At 41.7% G+C, this 25,861-nt stretch overlaps 1 protein-coding gene across 1 annotated transcript in view; it reads left to right on the top strand.

The window, feature by feature from the left end:
• The window catches only part of TARS3 (threonyl-tRNA synthetase 3), a 53,163-nt gene extending 27,689 nt beyond the window's left edge, over nt 1-25,474 (top strand). Inside the window, exons 11-19 of the mRNA XM_032622577.1 lie at nt 2,023-2,189; nt 4,075-4,237; nt 10,289-10,426; nt 12,570-12,647; nt 12,732-12,832; nt 19,787-19,891; nt 22,113-22,185; nt 22,818-22,932; nt 24,259-25,474. Of these exons, the coding sequence (XP_032478468.1) occupies nt 2,023-2,189; nt 4,075-4,237; nt 10,289-10,426; nt 12,570-12,647; nt 12,732-12,832; nt 19,787-19,891; nt 22,113-22,185; nt 22,818-22,932; nt 24,259-24,407 (1,089 nt within the window). The 3' untranslated portion in view covers nt 24,408-25,474. The remainder of the gene's footprint in view (nt 1-2,022; nt 2,190-4,074; nt 4,238-10,288; nt 10,427-12,569; nt 12,648-12,731; nt 12,833-19,786; nt 19,892-22,112; nt 22,186-22,817; nt 22,933-24,258) is intronic.
• Nucleotides 25,475-25,861: the final 387 nt, after the last annotated feature.

Below are 25,861 nucleotides of genomic sequence, written 5' to 3'. Positions count from 1 at the left end.
CTTTTGAAAAGTTCAAATCTACAGAAAAGTTAAAGAGCAGTGCAGTGAGCATACATGTGTCCTTCATCTAGATTCATCAATTGTTAAGTTTGCCAATTTGCTTTCTCTCTCTCTGACATGTATGTGCATGTGAGAGAGACAAAACAATATATATATATATTACACACATATAATATACAGAGATGAGGTGGTATACATGCAATATATGTATACATTTTATGTATAAATGTAGCAGTTGTTTTTTGCTAAACTGCATAAAATAAGTTGCAAACATAATGACACTTGCCCTCATAGGGCATAGTTTAAAATCGTTTCCAAACACTTCAACAAAACAAATTCCTAACATGATTGTGTCCAGAGTGGGTTAAAAAAATCTATCAATTACTATCTCCTGAGCTTAGCTTTAAAAGTAACCTCTAGTAAAAAGAAACCAAAACACAAAAACCCCTTTAATTTCTGGGACCTTGTTTTTTTTGTTTGTTTTAAATTTATTTATTTATTTATTTGATTTTGAACTGTGTTGGATTTTCATTGTTGCACACGGGCTTTTTCTAGTTGTGGCGAGCGAGGGCTACTCTTTGTTGCGGTGCGCAGGCTTCTCATTGCGGTGGCTTCTCTTGTTGCAGAGCACGGGCTCTAGGCGCGTGGGCTTCAGTAGTTGTGGTGCACGGGCTTAGTTGCTCCGTGGCATGTGGGATCTTCCCGGACCAGGGCTCGAACTCGTGTCCCCTACATTGGCAGGCAGATTCTTAACCACTGCGCCACCAGGGAAGTAGCTGGGACATTGTTTAATCTGAGTATATGGAGCCATCTGACTTAACACTAAATAATTACTGCCATTCATAGTGACCTATAATTTTGTTGAAATTTTCCTATTTGGTAAAAACAAAGGTGAAGTAAAGAAGCTTAATGGATAGCTGAGACCCAGGCTCTTCACAACTGGACTGAAAAGATGCTCAGCTGAAGAGCGACAAATAATATATCCCTGTCAGTGATGCAAAACTGTTCTTTGTAGTAATTTTGAAATAGTATGTTTTATATTTTTTTTAATCGTATAAAAATATATTTTTACTTAGCTAAAGTATGGTGATCTAGGTTTGTGCCAGATGCCCATTAAATGATTAACAAATGTTGAAACTCTAAGAAACACTGAACAAAGATCATCAGATTGATAACTTGAAGAAAAAGAAAGCAAAGTTAAAGTAAAAGAAGAACTCTGCTTGAAAACAAGACTCTCTTTTCCTGACCCCAGTGCTGGAATGAGGGAAGCTGTTAATTGATAGGGAGGGAGCAAAGCCAGCTCCTGACTCAGTAGATAACAACCGCTTAAAATATTACAAATTCAAATTCCCAGCTTTAGTTCTATTTAAAACTAAATGGGTCAAAACTGTAAATAACATGGCACTCAGAGGCTTATTGAGTTATAAAATTATTCTACCTCTTAAGTAATAGAACATAAACTCCTGGGCTTCCCTGGTGGCGCAGTGGTTGAGAGTCCACCTGCTGATGCAGGGACACGGGTTCGTGCCCCGGTCCGGAAAGATCCCACACGCCGTGGAGCGGCTGGGCCCGTGAGCCATGGCCGCTGAGCCTGCGCGCCCAGAGCCAGTGCTCCGCAATGGGAGAGGCCACAACAGTGAGAGGCCCGCGTACCACAAAAAAAAAAAAAACAAAAAAACCAAACTCCTGCTGTTTATCTGGAATGTACAAGGATTTGGGAGTTTGTAGTTACAAAAAGTTTATATGTATAGTATTTCAATTACTAATTCTCAAAGAATTAAAATATTATACACTATATACTATTATACTATAAAATAAATATACTTACTGTGAAAATTATACTGAGCATACACTAATCTTTCTCATGATCCATAAATTACCACCCTTAAAGCCAAGGGCATATTAACCATGAATTAATGTAAGACATAATCCTTAATTTAAAAATCTTTGTTCATAGTGTTATTTGCCTGGAGTTGTGACCTGTCCCAGTAGATTTTAACTTCGCGTGTGCATCTCTTTTAGGAGGAGTACCACCGACGCAGCTTCATGGAGGTGCTCTCCCCCAACGTGTACAGCAGTAAGCTCTGGGAAACCTCTGGACACTGGCAGCATTACAGTGACAACATGTTCACCTTTGACATTGACAAGGACACTTTTGCCCTTAAGCCCATGAATTGTCCGGGGCACTGGTGAGTATTAAAAGTGAAGCAGATCTGTGCCTATAAACGCATAGCAGACTTCCTCACAATTAGTCTTTAATATTATTTTGCTTTTTGGAACTAAGTGATTCCTTTAATCTGAAGACTGGTGGTTAGAAATCATCTTTACCAAGTTATTTCATTCTGGAGAATAAATTTACTTTTTAAAATATGTTTGCTCTTTGACAGGTGTGGGATGTTAGCTGGAAACCATTTAGTATTTTGTGCTTCTCAGAGGATAATGTTACATATCAACTTTATAAATTATTTCTCTTCCTAATAGTAATACACTTCAAATATACATATTTGCAGAACATCTAGTTCTTACATACTATTTGGTTTGATTGTAACAAGAACAGTGAGGGCAAAATAAATGACTGGATTTCATTGATTCTAAGATGGCTTTACCCCTGAAATTGGGACACATCTTATAATTGGTATCTTAACATTATGCCATAATTTAATTAATGGTTATTTTCTTTCTTAGTGATGTATAAAATAATGGTACATCTTACAATCAAGGTTGTCTTAGAGTCTGTGAAAGAATGTCATTATCATATAAAGTTGCATGGTATGCAAATACAACCTTGTAAGAGTAGCAGATTTTACAACTGGAAGTGAACAGATACAATTCTCCACAAAAAAATATCCCAACTATTGTAGCTTTGTATCATCAACTACATAGTTTCAGGTAAATTTACCTTAGAAGGTAACTACTTAAAACAAACCTCTGAACATTGAATAAAGCTCTTTGCCCTTTTCAGTAAAGAATGAAAGAAGTTCAACTTTATGATGACAGCATGTAAAAAATATATATTTATCTTTAATTTTCTAAAAACTGTTATGTAAATATTCTATAACCTCGTTTTAAAAACAGAAGGTGAGGCTTCCCTGGTGGCGGAGTGGTTGAGAGTCCACCTGCCAAATAGGGGACACGGGTTCGTGCCCCAGGCCGGGAAGATCCCACATGCCGCAGAGCGGCTGGGCCCGTGAGCCATGGCTGCTGAGCCTGCGCGTCTGGAGCCTGTGCTCTGCAACGGGAGAGGCCACAACAGTGAGAGGCCCGCGTACCGCAAATAAATAAATAAATAAAAACAGAAGGTGGAGGCCAACCTTGTGCTTTGCATTCTCTAAAACACTTGTATTAACAACTTCTTAACTCAGTTTCCCATTGGGTACCAGTTGAAGCTGTGATTTCAATAGAATTAGAAGAGAGCTGAACACAAGTAGAGAATGTAATTTTGTATTTTCATATCTCAGAACAAGGAAGAGAGGACCACAGTGGCCTAGTGGTGATGGGATATGGGAGCCAGGGGTGCTTCCTGCAGAAGAGAGGCCTTTCATTCAACAGAGAACATTAGCCGAGTGTTTCCAGTGCTGAGAGCTGGAAATGCAGAGGTGATTCAGATGCAGTCCATTCCCCCTGGAGCTCATGAGCAGAGTGGGGAAGGAACAGATATATAGACAATCAGTTATAAAAATAGCAAGACCAGTGTCAAAATTGTGGCAATTCCAGCTGTTCTTGGAGCCTGAGGCAAGCCTGACTAGCCCTTCTGGGGGACTGTCCAGGGCTGCTTCATTTAAGAAGTAGCCTTTGAAATGGATTGTAAACGGTAAGTGGATATTCCCTGGGTGAATGAGAGTAGGGAACAGCATTCTGGAGAAGATAAGAGGGTTCTTTCTTAGAGTGTGCAGTGATGTAAATTCAAGGTTCACTAATTCATGGGAGAAGAATTTTTGTAAAATCGGTGATCTAAGAACCAGAATAAGGTGTTTACAAATCCTGAGGCATTTAACTGTACCTTATTAACATCTAGATCATTACATAATCTTTTCCATGCTAAGGAAAAGCTGTGTGCCATTGTGTTTTTTCTAGTCTGATGTTTGCCCATCGTCCACGATCTTGGAGAGAAATGCCTATTAGATTTGCTGACTTCGGAGCTCTTCACAGGAATGAGCCGTCAGGAGCTTTGAGTGGCTTGACCCACGTCAGGCGCTTCCAGCAGGATGACGCTCACATCTTCTGCACTGTGGAGCAGGTAAACAGGGACACGGGAGAGGCGTGGTCAGCATAGGTCCAGTGTGCTACCTTGGACAGATCGCTGAGTCTTTCAGAGTCGCTGTGAAATGTGTTGTTCAGTCTAGTCTCTGAGGGCCCATCAGCTCCAACATTTTGTGATTCTCTAATTTGGGTCATAGATCAGTAATCTCATGACATGAAAAAGTTTTTTTCAAACATAATTTATTTTATTATAAAGGAACATAATTCTCTGAAAATTTGAAGTTCTGTTTGATGCTATTTTAAAATTTTTAACAATCAGTCACTGACAGAAATCAAAAGTAAAGACAGTTTTATTATTATACATTGGAACATAAATCACATTGTTGTTTATCTATTTTATCTATCTGTAAAGTAGTGTGTGTCTGTTAATCCTAAACTCCTAATTTATTCTCCCCCTTCCCTTTCCCCTTTGGTAACCATAAGTTATTTTCTATGTCTGTGAGTCTGTTTCTGTTTTGTAAATAAGTTCATTTGTATCATTTTTTAGATTCCACATATAAATGATATCATGATTTTTGTCTTTCTCTATCTGACTTAACTTCACTTAGTATGATAAACTCTAGGTTCATCCATGTTGCTGCAAATAGCAATATTTCCTTCTCTTTTATAGCTGGGTACTATTCTATTGTGTGTGTGTGTGCATATATATATATATATATATATATATATACACACACACACACACACACACACACACACCACATCATCTTTATCCATTCATCTGTCCATGGATACATATGTTGCTTACATGCCTTGGCTGTTGTAAATAGTGCTGCTGTGAACATTGGGGTGCATGTATTTTTTTGAATTAGAGTTTTCATCTTTTCTGGATATTTGTCCAGGAGTGGGATTGCTGAATCATATGGCAACTCTATTTTTAGCTTTTTAAGGAAGCTTCATACTGTTCTTCATAGTGACTGCACCAGTTTACTTTCCTGCCAATGGTGTAGGAGGCTTCCATTTTCTCCACACCCTCTCTAGCACTTATTATTTTGTTGACTTCTTGATGATGGCCATTCTGACTGGTGTGAGGTGATACCTCATTGTAGTTTTGATTTTCATTTCTCTAATAATTAGTGATGTTGAGCATCTTTTCATGTGCCTGCTGGCCATCTGTATGTCTTCTTTGGAGAAATGTCTATTTAGGTCTTATGCCATTTTTTGATTGGGTTGTTTGTTTTTCTTGACATGAAATTTATTATTATTTTTTTAAGTTTCCTCCAATTTTATTAACTTAAGTACATTAAGTGGACTGTTTTAAGGGGGTTGGTGGAATTTTGGATGTGTTTGTTTTTCAGTATTGCCTAGAAGTTAGTGTTTACTTTTTCAGGTTTTCATGTTAATTCAAATTAAAATTGTCATGCAAAGGACCACTATCAAATGGTTTAACCTCATAGACAGTTATAGAACCCTCCAGTCAATAACAGCAGAGTACACATTCTTTGAGAGTGCACACAGAACGTTTACCAAGGTAGACCATAATCTGGGCCATAAAATGAGTCTCAATAAATTTAAAGGGATTCAATTCGTACCAAATATGTTTTCTGGCCACATGAAATTGAAGTAGAAATCAATAACGGAAAGCTATCTGGAAAATCTCCAAATATTTGGAAGGTGAATCATACACTTCTAAATAACCCATGTGTCAAATAAGAAATCAAAGGGAAATTAGAAAATATTGTCCAGTTAACCCTTGAACAACACAACAATATCAATAAAAACCAAAGGCTGGTTCTCCTAGAAGATCAATAAAATTCATAAACCTTTAGGTTTTGTTGGAGAAAAAAGAGAAGATACTAATTAAAAACGTTAGGACTGGGGACTTCCCTGGTGGTCCAGTGGTTAAGATTCTGCACTCTCACTGCATGGGGCCCAGGTTTGATCCCTGGTCGGGGAACTAAGATCCCACAAGCTGCATGGCCCAGCCAAAAAAAAGGAAAGAAAAAGAAAAACAAATATTAGGACTGATAGAAGTGACATTACCACAGACCCTATAGATATTAAAAGGGTAATAAGGCAATATTATGAATAAGCTTATGCCAGTAAATTTGACAAATTAGATGAAATGGACAAATTCTTTGAAAAACACAAACTACCAAACTTTACTCAAGGAGAAATAGATAATCTGAGTAGCCCTGTGTTTATTAAAGAAATTGAATTAATAGTTAACAACATTTCCACAAAGAAAACTCCAGGCCCAGAAGGAATCACTAGTGAATTCTACCAAACACTTAAAGAAGAAATCATACCAATTCTACTCATCCCTGCCAGGCATTAACAGGGATCTCCCTGCACTCACCCCGTAATGTCAGTGGAGACTAAGTGGGAGCCTGGACTTCCACCCTCACCTGGAAGTCACAAGGTGCCTCTTCCACTTCCTGCTTGAGTGGAGAGACAAAACTTCTACCACCACTTCATGGTAATGAAGCCGTGCACCCTGGAGGTTGCTAAAGGCCACATGAGGAGCAGTACCAAGATACCCCTGCCTCTCCCAGCTGAGGTGTTATCAGAGGAAACCTACTAAGGTGCAGAACTCTTACTTACCCAGCAGTAATGAGGAGCCTCTGCCTCCCTTGCGGTCCCCAGTGGGAAACCCAGACATCTGCTCCTACTTTGCAATAACCAGGCAGTACTGCTCCCTCCGTGTTGGAGCAGAGTCAGTGGAAGCCAGCTAAAATGAAGAGTTTAAATAAAATCCAAAGTCTTATAACATAATATCCAAAATATCTAGATTTCAGAAATCAAAAATCAATCATCACGTCAAGAACAAGGAAAATCTCAACTTGAATGACAAAGGGCAGTGTAGGAGCACTGATGTGGACATGGCAGGGATATTAGAATTATCTGATGAGGATCTTAAAGAAACCATCATAAAAATGCTTTAACAAGCAATTACAAGCACATTTAGAAAAAATGAAAAAATAGTCTCAGGAAATAGAAGATATAAAGAAGAACCAAATGGAAATTTTAGAACTGAAAAATGTAATAACCAAAATATTCAGTGGATGGATTCCTGAGCAGAATGGAGGAGACAGAGAAAAGAATCAGTGAACTTGAAGACACCAGTAGAAATGACACTATGTGAAAAACAGAAAAGAGACTGAAAGAAAAATGAACAGAACCTCAGAGACCAGTGGGACTATAACAGAATGCCTAATATTTATGTCACCAACGTTCTGGAATAGTTCTGGAAATAGTTCTGGAAATGTAGGGTGGAGGTGAAAAAGTACTCAAAGAGTTAATGGCTGAAAACTGGCCAAATTTGGCAAAAAACATAAGCTTACAGATTCAAGTAGCTGAGAAAGTCCACACAGGATAAACCCAATGAAATTCACACCAAGACACATTATAGCCAAACTTCTGAAAGCTAAAGAAAAAGAAAAAAATTTGAAAGCAGTGAGAAAGAAATGATACCTTACCATTAAGGAAAAAAATATTTTTTTAAAAAACAGTTTTCTTATCAAAAACAAAACAGAGGCCAGAAGGAAGCGGCACAGCATTTTCCAAATGCTGAAATAACTGTTAACCCAAAATTCTATATCCAGAAAAAATGTCTCTATGGAATGAAGGTGAAATCAAGACATTAGACCTACCTTAAAAGAATGGCTATAGGAATTTCTCTGAAGAGAAAGGAAATGATAAAAGGAAGAGTCTTGGAACGTTAGGAAGAAAGAAAGAACAACTGTAAAAGTAAAACATGGTTAAATACAATAAATATTCCTTTTCCTTTTCCTTTTTCTCAGACTTTTCAGAGTTGTGAAAAACTCACAGTTTTCTGAGTTGTGTTTGACAGTTGAAGCAAAAATTATATCACCACTGGGGAAACCTGAGTAAATGGTACAATGGTCTTATTTCTTACAAATGCATGTGAATCTCAAAAAGTTAAACTTTAAAAAATGGGCAAAAAGATTTGACCATTCAAATGGTCGAAGATACATATCTAAGGAGATACACAGATGGCGAAGAAGGACATGAATAAGGGGTGCAAGGTGATCAGTCACTAAGGAGATGAAGATTGAAACCATAAGGAGTTGCCTCTACACCAACTAGAATGGGTAAGACGTAAAAGGCTGACTCTGACACGTGTTGGCAGTGTGGAGGGGATGGACTTCTCACTCACTGGTTGTAGAAATGGAAGACGGCACAGTCACTTTGGAAACCAGTTTGGCAGTTTCTTAAAAAGTGAAGCAGAGACTTCCCTGGTGGCGCAGTGGTTAAGACTCCACGCTTCCAAAGCAGGGGACACGGGTTCGATCCCTGGTCAGGGAACTGTATCCCACATGCACGCCACAACTAAAGATCCCGCACACCCCAAAGAAGATCACACATGCAGCAACGAAGATCCTGTGCGCCGCAACTAAGACCCAGCACAGCCAAATAAGTAAATAATTTTTGTCTTTAAAGCACAAACCTACCATATGTCCCAGCCATCTTACTACTCCTTTTCCTTTTCTAAGAGAAAAAGAAAGTACATGTCCATACGAAGACTTGTCCACACGTGTTCATAGCAACTTTATTTGAAAGAGCCGAAATATAGGAACAGCCCAATAACAGGTGAGTGTAAAAAGGAACAGTGGTATATCCATACAGTGGAAAACCACTCAGCAAGAAAAAAGAATGACCTATTGATGCACACAACAGTATGAATGAATCTTGAAATAATTCTACTGAGTGGAAAAAGCCAGACAGAAAAAAGAGCAAGGGCTGCATGATTCCACTGATGAAAATCCCAAAACCTAATCCCTGGTGACATGCAGATCCTTACTTGTCCCCTCTCTCTACGTCTCTGTTTTTGCTGCCCCATCTCGTCTGCATTTAGATGTGCTTGTCTTTCTCCCTGTTAAGGATGCTGTCTCTCAACCTCACAGCCCCGGCCCTGCTTTTCTCACCCTGCGCTCTCTGGCATCGGTCCCTCTCCTAACCTCTGCTGCGTCTCAGCTGTCCCCCGTGAGCTCCAAGCCCTGCAGGGGCTGGGGGACGTGTCTGCTTGGCCACCACAAACACCCTCTCATTGACCAGGCCCAGCGTCGGCCCCTCTTCTGCCTTTCACACCACGTCCTCCTCTCAGCGATGCACCAGCACCCTCTCCATGGCCCAGGCCAGGAACCCAGGTGTCCTTTGGTTTTCACTTCTCATGTCTAGTTTATCACAAGCCCTATTCACTCTTCTTAAATATATTATTCTTGAATAAGTTCATTCATTCCTGAATTCCCAGCATCCAGCACAGTGCTGACAATGTAGGCAATTACTATCTGTTAGTGAACGAAAGGACAGGTATCCTGCAAATGCATCTGATTCCCTGCATTCCAGCCACTTCTGTTTCAAGCTGCCATCCTCTTGCTCCTGAAGGATCCCAACAGCTTCCTCATGGGCTGCTCTTCTCGTCTTGCCAGTCTTTTTCCCGTACTTCAAACAATCACATTGAACTGTGTTAGTCCCCTGCTGAAACCTCCACTGGTTCTCCATTGCTATCAGGCTAAAAAGTGCAGACATTACCCTGGCTTTGAAAGCACTGCATTTTCTCTGGCCCTGGCCTGCCTCTATCCTGACTGTCTGCCATACTCCCTCTGTGCCGTCTGTCCCGTCACGTGCAGCTTCCCACAGCTCTCCTGCCCTGCCCCACTCCTCCATCCTATGGGTCTTCACCCTCAGTGTTTCCTCTGCTCTGGGAGCTCCTGCCCTGCCTCCGTGGAGAACACTTAACCTCTCCTCTGGCTGCAGCTTGGCCATCACTTCCTCTGGACAGCCGCCCTTCCTCCTGTGTGGCATTGTGCATGGAGAGGTACCCTCGCCTGGGTCTTCGCCCAGCCCTGCGCTGGACCATGGGGGCCTCCAGCAGCCTGTGTGCATTGGCACCTGGCGGGCGTCCCGTGAATATTCGAGTGAGGAAAAGACAACAACTCGAACAGTGCTACTGACTATAGTAAAAGCACGCTTTATTTCTATCTGACAAGAAGAATGTTTTTTAATGCCATAAATAGGTTTAAATTTGGTGTTATTTAAGGTTTTTCATTTGCTCTGATTTCAGATTGAAGAAGAAATAAAAGGGTGTTTGCAGTTTTTGCAATCCGTTTACTCAACATTTGGCTTCTCCTTTCAATTAAATTTGTCAACAAGACCTGAAAACTTTCTAGGGGAGGTTGAGATATGGGAAGAAGCTGAAAAGGTAGGGAGAAACAAAGTGTTACCCTTCATTTTTGTGAATATGGAAAATACCTTGCATGAGGATGTGATGCTTTGCAATGGAAATTTAAAATTGGAAGTTCTGGGATAAACGTGCCCATTGTAGAATTTTGTTAATCCAGTTTTCTTCAAAACAATGATAAGAGCAGTACCTTATATTTGCTTCACACCTTAGTTTATATCAGGTTTTCATTTATACTCTTTTCAGTGCTGGTCACTAATAACCAATTTCATAAGTTTTTAAAGAAGTTATCTGGCTCCTTCTTCAGCAGCTCTGGTTTGGCCTCTGCCACTGGAACTGATGTAGGTCCATCAGCTCCTTGGAGCTGGATTAACCTCAAACCTCTCTTGGGGGCTTCCCTGGTGGCACAGTGTTTAAGAACCCGCCTGCCAGTGCAGGGGACATGCGTTCGAGCCCTGGTCCGGGAAGATCCCACATGCCACGGAGCAACTAAGCCCGTGCACCACAACTACTGAAGCCCACGCACCTAGAGCCCATGAGCCACAGCTACTGAAGCCCGTGCGCCTGGAGCCCGTGCTCCACAACAAGAGAAGCCACCACAATTAGAAGCCCACGCACCACAACGAAGAGTAGCTCCCGCTCACCACAGCTAGAGAAAGCCCGTGTGCAGCAACGAAGACCCAATGAAACAAATAAATTAATTAATTAAAAAAAAAAAAAACCTCTCTTGGGTCCCACTTTCCCAGAGTTGCAGTGAGTCATTAGATCCTTAAGAACATTCCAGCCCCTCCCACATAAGCACAAGCAAACTGATGTGTCCGAAACCCAGCACGTCCCACAGTCTAGACCCTAGTGCTCTTGGGAGCCAGAGAGCTGGCATGCGTGGGGCAGGACAGACAGCAGGGAGAAGAGGTGCCGGGCAGTGTCCCCGGGCCAGTCTTGGGAGTGGCGGTTCCAGCACTGCCCAGATGTCCCCTCTCCCCAGACCTCGTGTCAACTGGAAGCTTTCTTGGCCTCGGCCCCTCCCATCAGGCCTTCCTATCCCGGTGTCCCCAGGGAGAGGACAGAGCAGTGGACGCAGTGACCTCTGCTGTATGCTCTTCCCCCAAACCTGGCCTTTCTTTTGCTTTTAATTCCCTGGGAGTCCCTACAATCGCTGTTACCTGCTATAGCAGGGCCTTGTTTTGTCTGAGAACATGGTTTCACAGTCTCTTCTCCCTTCAGAAACAAAGTCGGGGGAGGGCAGCTCCAGCTTGTGAAGTGCATCTGTGCAGGTGGCCTTCCCAGCCCTGAGCATAAGGGAATCCTCTGCAGGAGGGTTGGGTCTCTGAGGGACCCCCTGGGGTCTGGCCAGGAGCAGCTCCTGACCTGCTCTAAGGCCCTGGAGGAGGCTTTCTGGGTGATGCTGGCCTGGCCCAGGACACCACCACTGCTTTCCTTCCCTGTCGGGCGCTTCACTCCCAAATGTCACCCCCCTCACGGCTCCAGTGCGCTGGGGTGATGACAGGAGTCTGGCTGCTGTTCTGACATTCTTCTGGCCAGGGCCTTAGGGATGCCTGGGTGCTTCCCAGAGAAGCCATTTACACAGGGAGTGGCCAGAAGACTCAAAGAGCCCTATCACTAATACTCGTGTGCACGCCCCGTCACCGTCAGTGTGGAGCGGCCTCACTGTGAGCTAACTTAGGTGACCTAACGTGGCTTAGTCTGGAGACCAGAGTGGGCCTCACGCTTCCACAGCCTCTGTGTCCCAAGGGGCCCTGCCCACCAGCTGCAGGCACAGAGGTGGGGGAGAAGCAAGAGAAAGTGCAAGGCCTGTCCCCCGGTCTTCTGAACACAGAGTGCAGGAGGAACAAGGCCCCAGCTTTCTTGCCTTTTATGGTGTGGAGGCGCCTCCTGAAAGGAGCTAGAGAGAGTAAGGCAGAGGGAGCCTGCACGGCGGAAGTGCCCAAAGTACCCCTCTATCACTTACCTGGAATTCAGTGGAACAGTTTAGTAAGTTATCTTTTTTCTCCCCCAATTAAAATGTGTATGTTTCTTGAGAGTAAGTACCATCTTAATTTTCTTTACGTAGTCTTTGCTCAGTAGTTTATTGAATGTAGAAGAGGTTCAATAAGTATATGGTGATTAAGTGTGAGTAATGTTCTCTTCTTATTAAAAAAAATAGCAACTACAGAATAGCTTGATGGAATTTGGGAAACCATGGAAGATGAACCCGGGAGATGGAGCATTTTATGGTCCTAAAGTAAGTAGGCCATATGCTTCAAAAAAAGTAAAATTTAACAGAAAAATAAAACCTGTCTCTAAGCAAACATCATTTAATTTACAGATTGATATAAAAATCAAGGATGCTATTGGCAGATACCATCAGTGTGCTACAATTCAGCTGGACTTCCAACTGCCTGTAAGATTTAATCTTACATATGTTAGGTGAGTGACTGAATGTGATAAATAATGTAGGACTCATATCTTAATTATTGTCATTTGAGCATTAGCAGTACAGAAACAAGTGTCAGTGAATGTCTGTCTGTGTGCAAGATACTCAGTATGTATTTGTTTACCTGCTTGTAATCTAGTTGGAGGTCAGCTTTAGTTTTCTGGTTAGAGCTATGAACAAAGGACGTGGAAACATGACCCAAACAGAGAAATCTCCCTGAGGCAGAGGGGGAGACTTCATAAAGGGCTGACCCTGGGTCTGTGTCTTACGGATTGTACTTACCAGGGAAAGCAGAGGAAAAAAGGCAGTTTCATCACTGCAAACCAACAACTCCATTAAAAATTTTTTTCTTAACTCACAGTAAAGTTGACTTTGTGTGTATATGTGTGTGTGTGTACAGTTCTGTAAGTTTTAAACATCGTATAGAGTGGTGTGCCCACCACCACGATTGTGATTCCATCAGGCAAGCAAATTCCTGTACTGTTCCTTTACAGTCACACTCTCCTCCCACCCCAGCCCTGGGCAGCCACTGACCTCCTCTCCATCACTTTCCCAGAATTCCACAGAACTGGGATCATACTGTATATCACCTTTTGAGGGTGGTTCTTCCTGTCAAGGGTGTGCATGGCATCAATGTGACTTGTCAGCAGTGATGTAACCTCTATCACTTGGTTAAAATAAAGTTTGCCAGATTTCCCCACTGCAGTTACTGTTATTCCCTTTCCATAATCTGTTTATTGGAATTGAGATTTTCCTGGTGATGAATATGCTGAGTAGGTTTGAATTGCATCCCAGACATTGTTAATATTATATTGTGAGATGCTGGGTCTTGTTTAAATCCTAAGGGGATTGTTGACTTTTTAGCAGTCATTCTGCCTGGGCAGGTTCAGGCTGTAATTTCTAACCCGCCTTCTGTGGTTCCAGTGTCAGCTCAGTTTTCTGAGCCTATACAGTCGGCCCTCTGTATCCATATCTGTATCTGTATCTGTGAAGCCCATGGATATGGAGGGCCGACTGGGCTCACTGTACCGGCCATTGTATATAAGGGATATGAGCATCTGTGGATCTTGGCCTCAGCGAGGCCTTCTGTCCTGTGTGCACCACGCAGGGACGAAGTCCCACAGTCCAATTCTCAAGCCTTTTATGTGCTGTTAGGGTTGGATCCAAGCATGTGCGATGAGAGGTGAGGCCAGCGAGCTCATACACCCCTTTATGGGGCAGCTCTTCTGCGCCCCCTGCTCTCTGTATTTCCCTGACACTTTTTGGTTCCCTGAAGTCCCTTTCTGTAGTCCTGTGGCCAGAACGCTGGGCTTTAGCTTCCCTGCTCCGCATGCTGTTTCCAGGGCTATCTGTGTCAGAGACCAGGCATCAGGAGGCCAGCCAGAGAGAGCACAGGGATTCACGTACGCTTGGGATCACAGCTGTTCGGGTCGGAGAGAAGGATCCCCTTCCTTGGAGTTTTAGGTGCCTGTTTAGTCTCTGTGCCACTGTGGGAATTCTGGGGGCTGGAGGAAGAGAGGAGAAAAAAGAAACAGAAGAAAACTCCAGGATGTCCCCCACCCCCACTTTTTCTGAAACTTAGCAGTTATTTTCTGGCTCTTGGCCAGAAAGTGAGGATTTCTCTTGAAGCTTTTCCTGTCTGCACCTGGTATGTATTCTTGCTTGTAGGCTGTCTTTGAGTCCAGGCCACACAAACTGGAAGACAAAATTACAAAAAACTAAGTGCAGTTTGGTGGCACTTCAGATTCTGGTCTTCTTCGGCAATCCCCCGGCACCAGTCACTCCTCCCAGCCCTCGGGGTGGCTGTTCTTCATGTTCTCTCCAGGGTCCACGTCTGCTTTCAGAGAGAGTCAGGTGTGGCATGCTTACTTCATTCTGCCTGGAAGCAGCTTCTTTTTAAAGACCATTCCACTGACTTGAATTAGACAAAATTCACAACATCATTTCTTTAAACTCTCCCCTTCTCACCATGTCCTGTTTTAGAGATGTGGTGTTGATTAGATAATGTGTTGAGATCTCTTTCACTCAAGATTATTCATTTAAAAAAATAATTTAAAAAGGAAAAATTGGGCTTCCCTGGTGGCGCAGTGGTTGGGAGTCTGCCTACCAATGCAGGGGACACGGGTTCAAGCCCTGGTCTGGGAGGATCCCACGTGCCGCGGAGCAGCTGGGCCCGTGAGCTACAAATACTGAGCTCTGCGCGTCTGGAGCCTGTGCTCCGCAGCAAGAGAGGCCGCGACAGTGAGAGGCCCGCGCACCGCGATGAAGAGTGGCTCCCGCTTGCCACAACTAGAGAAAGCCCTTGCACAGAAACGAAGACCCAACACAGTCAAAAATAAATAAATGAATAAATAAATTTATAAAAAAAAAAAAAAAAAAAGGAAAAATTATTGACATATTTTAAGTCTAATAATTTTTAATAGAATATTTTCCTAATAAGATTCTTATAATAAATGAACAACCACCAATTTCCCAGAGTGTAGGATTTTATGCAGTGATCTCAATTTATGTTCAACCAACAAAAATTTTATTTCGGATTCTCCAACTTGTGTTTTGATTAATGGTTATGGAGCTATACTGAGAGTTACATCCTGTGAGAAGGTAAAGAGCTGAAGAATAGTTGAAGTGTTCATACAGGGAGTTACATCAGGACATGAGAATAATAAAAATTCTCAAAGGTTAAAGGGGAAAGCACAGAACTTTCAAGAATAAATTCAGGCCTTTTGGAAAAGATGGTGTCTTAAGTTCATATTTGCAAAATCATCTTTCCCCAGTAACCTATCAAAATGAACAAAAGGAATTAGGGATAGGGGGACTTTATGCAAAAATGACCCAACTAGTGCAACAAAATTTGAACACTACTAGCCATCCAAGGGGGATGTGGAGGAGCAGTAGATCAGGCAAGCCATCCACCCATCCATCCATCTACCCATCCACCCATCCATCCATCTACCCATCCACCCATCCATCCATCTACCCATCCACCCATGCATCCATCTACCCATCCACCCATGCATCCATCTACCCATCCACCCATGCATCCATCTACCCATCCACCCATGCATCCATCTACCCATCCACCCATCCATCCATCTACCCATCCACCCATCCATCCATCTACCCATCCACCCATCCACCCACCCATCCACCCATCCACCCACCCATCCACCCATCCACCCACCCATCCACCCATCCACCCACCCATCCACCCATCCACCCACCCACCCATCCACCCATCCACCCATCCACCCATCCATCCATCCATCCATCCACCCATCCACCCACCCATCCACCCATCCATCCATCCATCCATCCACCCATCCATCCATCCACCCATCCACCCTTCCATCCATCCACCCATCCATCCACCCATCCACCCATCCACCCATCCATCCACCCATCCATCCACCCTTCCACCCATCCACCCACCCACCCATCCACCCATCCACCCATCCACCCATCCACCCATCCACCCATCCATCCATCCACCCATCCACCCACCCATCCACCCATCCATCCACCCATTCACCCACCCACCCATCCATCCACCCACCCACCCACCCATTCATCCACCCATCCACCCATCCATCCACCCATCCACCCATCCACCCATCCATCCATCCATCCATCCATTATCCTAGGTGTTGTGTGGACAGTGGGGACTGGAAAGCAGAAGTGGAAGCAGTGGTCTGTAGGCCAGATAAGAGATGATGACAGAACGTGGTGGCAGTGATACATAGAGATGAGAAAAATGGAGGTATTTGGGGTATATTTTGGAGGTAGAACCAATGCGATCTGTTGTGGCTTAGATATGAAGGGAGAAGAGGGAAGGAGCAGCGAGGTCATCACCTTGATCAAGTAAGTTTTTTACACAAGAAAGCAGGGGTGGTTTTGGCCTTCCCTGGTGGTCCAGTGCTTAAGACTCCACACTCCCAATGCAGGGGGCCTGGGTTTGATCCCTGATCAGGGAACTAGATCCCGCATGCTGCAACTAAAGATTCCACATGCCACCAGGAAGATCCCGCACACAGCAACCTCAGCTAAGACCTAGGTGCAGCCAAATAAATAAATATTAAAAAAAAAAAAAAGAAAGCGGGGTAGTTTAACATTACGAAGCGTATTGTCACCCATTACCTTCAACAGCGCTGAAAGGCATTGGATAAAATGTAACATTCATCCCTGTGAGAGGAACAGAAATAAATTTTCCTATAATGGTAAGGAGTATTTATTAGAAAACAACAATAACATCTCTACTTAGTTGAGAAGAAGGTGACTAGCCTATTTGTACTCTTACTCACAGATGTTCTGGGATACGTAGACATATTGAAATAAAGAGCCAAATTTTCATTGTATGTAGATGCTAAGATATCTAGAAATTCAATAGAATCAGATGGAGAAAAATTAAAACTGATAATAAAGTAAGGTACCTAGCAATAAGGTCAAAATGCAAACATCAATTTGCTTTCATATATATTAGCGACAACCTGCTACGAAGTGTAATGGAAAAAAAATTTCAGAAACAGTAACAGCAGCAATAACAAAAACCAAGCAGAGGGGCTTCCCCAGTGGTGCAGTGGTTAAGAATCCTCCTGCCAATGCAGGGGACACCAGTTCGAGCCCTGGCCTGGGAAGATCCCACATGCAGCAAAGCAGCTAATCATGTGTGCCACAACTATTGAGCCTGTGTGCCACAACTACTGAAGCCCATGTGCCTAGAGCCTGTGCTCCGCAACAAGAGAAGCCACCACAATGAGAAGCCTGCGCACCTCAATGAAGAGTAGCCCCTGCTCGCCACAGCTAGAGAAAGCCCGCACGCAGCAATGAAGATCCAACACAGCCAAAAATAAATAAATAAAATAAATTAAAAAAACAAACAAGCAAAATGTCTAGGAATAAACTTAACAAGGAATATAAATATATAATATTTATTTGAAATATATACCATAAAACTTTATCAAAGGCAAAAAAAAACAGTTGTTTAAATGAAGATTCACACCACTGTTGGACTGGGAAGAATCAATACTGTGAAGATACGAATTCTCTTCAAATGTATCTCTAAATCTAATGTAATTCCAACTAAATCCACGAGGATTGTTTGGGGGAACTTGTCATTAATTCTAATGTTTACCTGAAAGTATAGATGTGTAAGCATAGTTTAGGTTACTCTTTGCCCTTCTTAAGACTAGACCTGATTTTAATTCTTTTAAAATAAATGATGGGACAGAAATTTCTGGTACCCAGGGGCCTGTGAAAGGATCATGCTGCTTCTCTTTCATTCCCTACACAGGCAACATTACGCAACATTCAGGAATATACCATGCTGTTTCCAGTTTGTAGAATGAATTATTTCTTCATATATCTGAGCAGGACTGGACTCAGGCCCCCCAGCCCCGCCCCAAAGCTTCTGTAGGATCTGACAGAGGATTTGGCCTGCAGTCAGTCTGCCGTGGCTCTTAGCAGAAATGATTGGCAATGACGATGTCCAATGAAAACTCTTTTGAAGTGAGTTTAATGAATGAGTCTCTGTTTTTATTTGTCTGTTTGCCCTGCGTGTATATGTGTTTTATTAGTAAATAGCTGGTACAACGTTTAGATAAAAATTTGTCCTAAGAACTTTGTAAGCATCACATATTATTACATTTGTTGCAGTAATGTGAAATTTATCTTTCTGGGAAAAGTGTGCACAGATCTTGGAGTACCTGACTTTATTACAATTAACAGTTGTAATTTGCTTTTTACATCTTTTTCTGAAAGGGAGGAGAGAATTCTCAAATGTAAGGAGAATGTCATGAAGGTTTCAGGTCTGTAAACGGAATTTGACCAGTGGACTTCTGGAACAAGTATCAGGAACATATTGAAATATATCAGTAGTAGGGGGGCATAGTGTTTACAATATGGCAGTGTGTTTACAGTGGATGGTGTCAGGAATGGGTGCGTTTGGACCAAACCAGGTTGGCTGTGAGTTGACATTTGCTGATGCTGAGAAAGGGTTATGTGGGATTTCATTATACTATTCTCTCTACTTTTGTATATGTTTTCAATATTCTCTAATAACTACTAACTAACTAACTAACTAAGGTTGGTAAATTTTTTGCCAGCCATCGTGGTCATACCATTAACCCAAACTAATAGAATACCAACATATTCTATTACAGAAACCCATTTTCTTTATTTTTGCAATGTCTTTGATAATTGTTCAATAAATTAGTGGTGAAGTAAGCCATAGTTCAAAATAAAGTTAATTTAAAAAATATGATTTGTAAGACTGCCTCTCAATTTGAGTAAACTGGTAGTTTCGAATAAAACTGGTAGTTTCGAATAATCAGTAGATTTGTAATAGAGATAGTGATCTAATATCACGTTGCTTTTTCCTAGATGATATATTTTACTTCCCTTTTGTTTATAAAAGATACCATAGGGCTTCCCTGGTGGCTCAGTGGTTAAGAATCCACCTGCCAATGCAGGGGACACGGGTTCAAGCCCTGGTCCGGGAAGATCCCACATGCCGCGGAGCAACTAAGCCTGTGCGCCACAACTACTGAAGCCTGCGCGCCTAGAGCTCACGCTCCGCAACAAGAGAAGCCACCACAATGAGAAGCCCGTGCACCACAACGAAGAGTAGCCCCCACTCGCTGCAACTAGAGAAAGCCCACATGCAGCAACAAAGACCTAATGCAGCCAAAAATAAATAAATTTAAAAAATACTAAACTATTAAAAAAAATAAGAAACATAATGCAAAATCTCTTTAAAAAAATAAAAGATACCATAATTTGAAAGAGAAAAACCTTTATTTCTAATTAATGGCACATTTATGTTTAAAGATAATTTATGAGTAATCTATTGTTTTGCCTAGTTTGGGAAAATACCTTTTAAATATAGGGTAAGAAGGTAAAGTTATTTATGAATCTTAAGAGAATAATTAAATGTATAATTTTCATTTTTCTAGTAAGGATGGGGATGATAAGAAGAACCCTGTGATGATTCATCGAGCCATTTTGGGGTCGGTGGAAAGAATGATAGCCATTCTCTCAGAAAACTATGGAGGAAAATGGTAAGTGATATGGAAAAGAAAAGCTATATGTCTACTGTTCTTAAAAATCATGTCTAAAAGATGAAATTAATATGAAAAAATTGGTGGCTCTTGCCTTATAATTAGCAAGTATCCAAACAGCAAATAAAAATTTTTGTGGCATCTGCCAGACCAGAAAACAAAACAAAGAAAACAAGGGCAGCGTGGCATAACGCTATCATTTACCTTTTTGGGATCTCAGTAAAATTAAAGAGTAACCTTTTCACCTGTGTCAAACAAACCCCTCAAAGATCTAGCCGCTGGAACATATATGGCCCACACTCTCAGGGCACCATCTCTAGCTGTACTGCCCTCCTTCCTTCGGCTGTGCTGTTGACCTCACAGCCCCGTGACCACAGACTTAGGAGGAAACATGTAAGCCTGGTTCACACATGGCCCCAAAGCCAAAGAGAACCACTGCAGTGGCATCCCCCTCCAGGGATGGAGGGGGAAGGTGAATGCCCTAAGTGCAGGCTTTTGAGTGGTACGTCTGGTCACCCTCTGTGCCCGGAGGGAAAACTGGCCAGATGTGGGTTACATTGATGTGTGGGATCTGGTTATTGCTTTGGCCACAGGGTCAGAGACTTAAGAGATACTTAGGTTGGAAACCAGATGACAAGTAGATTTGGTATGTGGATGGTAGCTCAGAATGGGCCATGGGGATGGTATTGCCTGAGTCTGTGTCTGTCTCTTAGATTTTATTTGCAATCCTAGAGAAATATACTGAGGTGTCATGGGGATGTCCAATCTATTACAGGTACAGAGAATCCAAAACTGTAGATATGAATATGTGTGTGTGTGTGAATTAACGTGTTTATATTTCTCTCCCGTTGATTCTGTTGTAAATAGTTAACATAGTGAGAGATGGTGGGTCTGGCAAGAGAGCAGTAGAACTAGGGGATCAGGAGATGGTGTGGGTACACCTCCCTGTGGAGACACAGTACCACCCTCCACAGTTTACACAGCAAGCCTTTGGATACCTACCAAGTTGTGGTGGAAATCTCCCTGAGAAATAAAACTAGAAATGTTTAAAATGTGGCTCTCTTGAGTTGGTAGGGCTGAAGCAGGGGTGAGAACAGAGCTCAAAAAGATACATTTACTTTTCATTTTATAATCTGTATTTCATCATGTATATAATTACATTTGTCACATGTATTATTTTGCTTTTGTAATTTAAGAATAAGTATGTAAAAACATATATGCACGAAGTGCCATCTGGTAATAGTCCCCGTGCATTTCCTTCCACCTTCAAACTAAATATGCTGAAGAAAAAGGCAAACATTTCCCACATCAAACATTGCTTATACCCACCTTTCCATCTTTTAAAACATTTTCATTTTGAGATAACTGTAGAATCATTTACAAAGAGGTCCAGCACACCTTTTACCAGTTTTCCCCAATGGTAACATCTTGCAGAACTGTATACAACGTAACTGGGGAGTGACAATCCACCAACCTCATTCAGGTCTTGCATTTGTGCACACGTTGTAGATTTGTGTACCCGCCAGTCAAGGTACAGGACAGTTCCATTACTTATAAGGGTCCCTCATGCTGCCATTTATTTTATGGCCACACACCTCCTACCGCATCCCTGTCACCATCCTCCGGCAGCCACTCACCTGGTCTCCATCTTCATAATTTTGTCATTTCCATAATGTTACATAAATGGAATCACAGCGTGCAGCCGTTGGAGACTGACTTTTTTCACTCCTTGGATGGAGTTGCCTTGAGATGCATCCGAGGCATCTGAAGTACCAGTTGTTGGCTCCCTTTCACTACTGATGGTGTTCTGTAGTGTGATGCCCAGTTTGAGCATTCACTCGCTGAAGGGCATATCGGATATTTCCAGTTTGGGGCTATTATACGTAAAGCTGCTATAAATGTTAGTGTGCAGGTTTTTGTGTGAACGTATTTCCATTTCTCTGGGATAAATACCCAGGAGAGTGGTTGCTTGGTTGTATGGTCAGTGATGTTTAGCCCTTTCATCTAGCTGCCAACCTGTTTTCCCTCCCTTTCCAACCAAAATGCCCAGTTTCCCCTGTTGTCTCCTCTATTGCCTTTTAATATAGTTTGCTTTATTTCCACACCCCTCTACTGAACCTGCTCTCTTGTGAAGTCTTACTTAAAAAGAAAAAAGAGTCTTTGGTTGTTTTTAAACCTTGTAATAAATGGTCATTTTAAAAATACGTATTATATTTTTCAGGCCTTTCTGGCTGTCTCCTCGTCAGGTAATGGTCATCCCGGTGGAGCCAACTTGTGAAAAATATGCACTTCAGGTAAAATTAGAGACATTTAAAGTACATAATCTTGGCATGTGGTCTGTGAACGTCATTGACTTGGAATGTTATTCGCACCTTAAAATATTGCATAACTAATACATTAATTTACCACCCCATGTTTTCAGTAAATGTTTTCAGTAACACCTGAGTCGTGTCTATGTAGCTGTATCAGAACTATTTTATTTCTTAATGTTTTTGAGAAATTGGTGTTTTAAAACATCTCATAATTATTCTTTTCCTCGTGGCTCTATTAGGAAGAATACATATATTATCTGTTGTTGTGTAACAAATTAGCCCAAAACTTGGCAGCTTAGAACAATAAGCATTTATTATCTCAGTTTCTGTGAGTCAGAATCTGGGACAACTTGGCCGGAGACTCTGGCTCGGGTGCCTGGTGAGGCTTCTCATAGGTCGAGGCAGGGGGAGTGACTCAGCACTTTAACCTCATCTCAGAAGTGGGGTGCCATCACTCTCCCTCCACTGTGGTCACAGAGACCAACCTGGTACAAGGTGGAGGGGACACACAAGGGTGTGAATACTGGGGGGTGGGACCCTGGGGGTCATCTTGGAGGCTGGCCACCGCATTACCATACACAATGTATTAATGAAAGTGTCTCATTCTCTTATAGGTATGCACTGAATTTTTTGAAGAAGGATTCATGGCTGATGTTGACTTAGAGCATAGTTGTACACTAAATAAGAAAATACGAAATGCACAGCTGGATCAGTATAATTTTATTTTGGGTAATCTAAATTTGTATATATTTTCCCCAAATGCTTGTTTTTTCACCTTAATTCCAAAAAACCCCCAAAAACAAAATAAAGAATATGGTATAACTGCTTGATTATGACAAATAGCTGTTGAATACTTATACACAAAGAAGAGTCTGTGATGTTCCTGGCTAGATACTTTTTGTTATTTGCCAGAAAAGAAGAGTTATGAAGTTTCACATGGATCCGGTGGTGTAGTATTACTAGGAAGAATTAATAACTCAAACCGACAGTGGAAAATGATCTTATCAGTAGAATTATACTCCGTATGTTTCAGTCATGTGATAGGCCTGAAATAATCTCCTTTGCTTTTCTGGTTTATTAGAAATCTTCAGGATTAAACTAATGACTAGGAGATGTTCCAAGTTTAAGATGATCAAAAGAAAAGAATTAAGTGAAAAAATAAAACGTCCTTGAGGAACATGAGTAATTAGATGCAGAATCTAAAATTTTGACTGTAAAAATGATTCAAAGTCAAGGGAAACTTATTTATATGCCTGCAGGCATGATATGGTTATGTCCTATATGTTGAAAGTTTCTGTAGAAGGCAAAATAAATATGCACAGGGCTGTCCTATGAGCAATTTGTCATCAAAAGTGTTTGTAGTAGGTACTGTGATGCTTCAGTCAGCCTTCTTGTGGTGACAGAAATTTCAAATTAGCTTAGACACGATGGAATGTATTGGAAGGGAGTTAGAGTATCTCGTGCCATGGAAGGTAGAATTAAGTAGCCAAATCATTAGAAAAGTATCTGGAAGGGGAACTCAACCCTTACCAGGACCATTTCTCCCCATTTCTGTTCCGTGTTTTGATCTGCTTCTTTATGCTTCTCTTGATCTACTTTATTCCCCTTACTTGCTGGCCAGTATCTTCCTTCCAGACAGCAAGAAACATGGCGGCAGAATTCTGCATCATCTCACAGTATGGGTCATTAGCGAGAACAAACCTTTTACATATATTCCAGAAAATTCTGTTGGCTGGTTGGGCACGTGTCTGGTGCCCGCCTCTTGATTCATCAAGTGTGCCAGGTGGAGTCAGGGGGTCTTTAGGAGCTCCCTCCTCCCACCTGTACCCCACGACCACCACAGGTGTTCTCAAAAATGGACAATAGAGAGATGGGATTAGAAGTCATTCCTTGTCTCAAGAAATTTACTCTTAAGAGGATGACCAAATGGACATTAGATTGATATTTGGTGATTAGTACTAAGAAGAAAACTTAATAAGACACATGCCATATGACTGCTGACTTAATATTTAGTAAATTGTTGATCGAAAATATATTTCCCTTTGTTTTCTACAGTGGTTGGAGAACAGGAAAAGACAAATAATGCCGTAAATGTTCGAACAAGAGACAACAAAATTCATGGAGAGATTTCAGTAACTTCTGCCATTGATAAATTGAAGAATCTCAAGAAATCACGTACCCTGAATGCTGAGGAAGAATTCTGAAGTCCTTTCCTTGTGCTCACATCTGTGTAACCTTGTTCTGAACCCTGAACATGCATTTTCCTTAATTACCATTCATACTTCTTCTGAGAACTTAGGACCCACTATCTGGTCCACTGATGGGCACAGTGAGAAGTGAGACGGGGAATGAGTGGCTGATATGCACAAAATCTGATTCACTAATGTGTCTGTGGACAATGAGAGGACAAGTGTGGGAAATTTTTAAATTTCCCAAATATCTTGAGAGACTTCAATGGGAAAATGTCATTCATCAAAGAGGGAAATACTAGGAAATGAGCATTATGAGATGTTACTGTTAAGAATTCTGATTTTCAAAAGATAAGTTTCAAATAAAAGTCTGCAAAGCTTTTTGAATATGGGGTGATATCTTATTTTCTAATAACATTATGCCTCAGGTATTTTTTAACTGAAGTTTTACTAAAGTTCGCACTGAAACTTTATTTTTCTTATTTTTGGCTACACCCCACAGCATGTGGAACTTCCCTTACCAGGGATCGAACCCATGCCCCCTGAAGTGGAAAAGTGGAGTCTTAACCTCCGGACCACTAGGGAGGTCCTGAAACTTTATTTTCAAAATCGGAATCAATTTAACTAACCAACAATCACAAAAGAAGAAGCTAGTACTAAATATTGGATTACTAACAAAGGATTCTGAACTCAAAGAAATTCAGTGTTGTGCAATCTTCTGTAGTTTCCACTATAGGATAAGAGTTGCCATTTTAATGCTTCTAAATGACAATTGAACCTTATTTATCTTTAGAAAAAATAAACTCTCAAATAAAATGTGTTATGTAGTGCTTCCAGGGTTTCACCTATAGGTTTATACCATAATAATTTGCTCCCCTAGAGTTAAATTACTCTTCTGATGGGATGACATTCCACTGATTTACAGACTCAAGTGGATTTCTGATTTTAACTGAGGAATACCTTACTGCTCAAAACAATTAAAATGGCTTTATGTCAGTAGTGAATTTAGCTACCAATCAAGCAGTATTTTTTGTGTTTATTTGGTTATGTGCTGTGGAATTCAAAATAAATTTAAGACCTGCTCTCTCTTCTGTACACGCTTATCATTTAGCTTCCTGAAGAGTTGGAAGACAAACCAGCAGGGCTGACCGTGAAGAACAGGACTGAACTGCACGGGTCCACTTACCCGTGGGTTTTTTTTCAATAGCAAATACTAGAGTATACACAGTCCTACCCGCAGTTGGTGGAATCTAAGGAGGTGGAGTCACCGATAGAGAAGAACCGAATGAGGAGGGCCCGCTCTAAGTTACACTGCGCCCCTCACCCCAAAGTTGTTCAAGGGTCAGGCCTGTGTGATGGAAGGTGCAGATTGTGTGATGTACCTGTTTAAGCTAACTTTAATTGAGGCCAAGCACTATTCGATACATTCCTTGAATTCACCAAACGTGCTAGTGAGGCCGGGGGTTGTC

The sequence above is a fragment of the Phocoena sinus genome, chromosome 2, assembly GCF_008692025.1.
Source record: "Phocoena sinus isolate mPhoSin1 chromosome 2, mPhoSin1.pri, whole genome shotgun sequence".
NCBI classification, from domain to species: domain Eukaryota; kingdom Metazoa; phylum Chordata; class Mammalia; order Artiodactyla; family Phocoenidae; genus Phocoena; species Phocoena sinus.
This window is presented reverse-complemented; position numbering and strand designations above follow the sequence as displayed.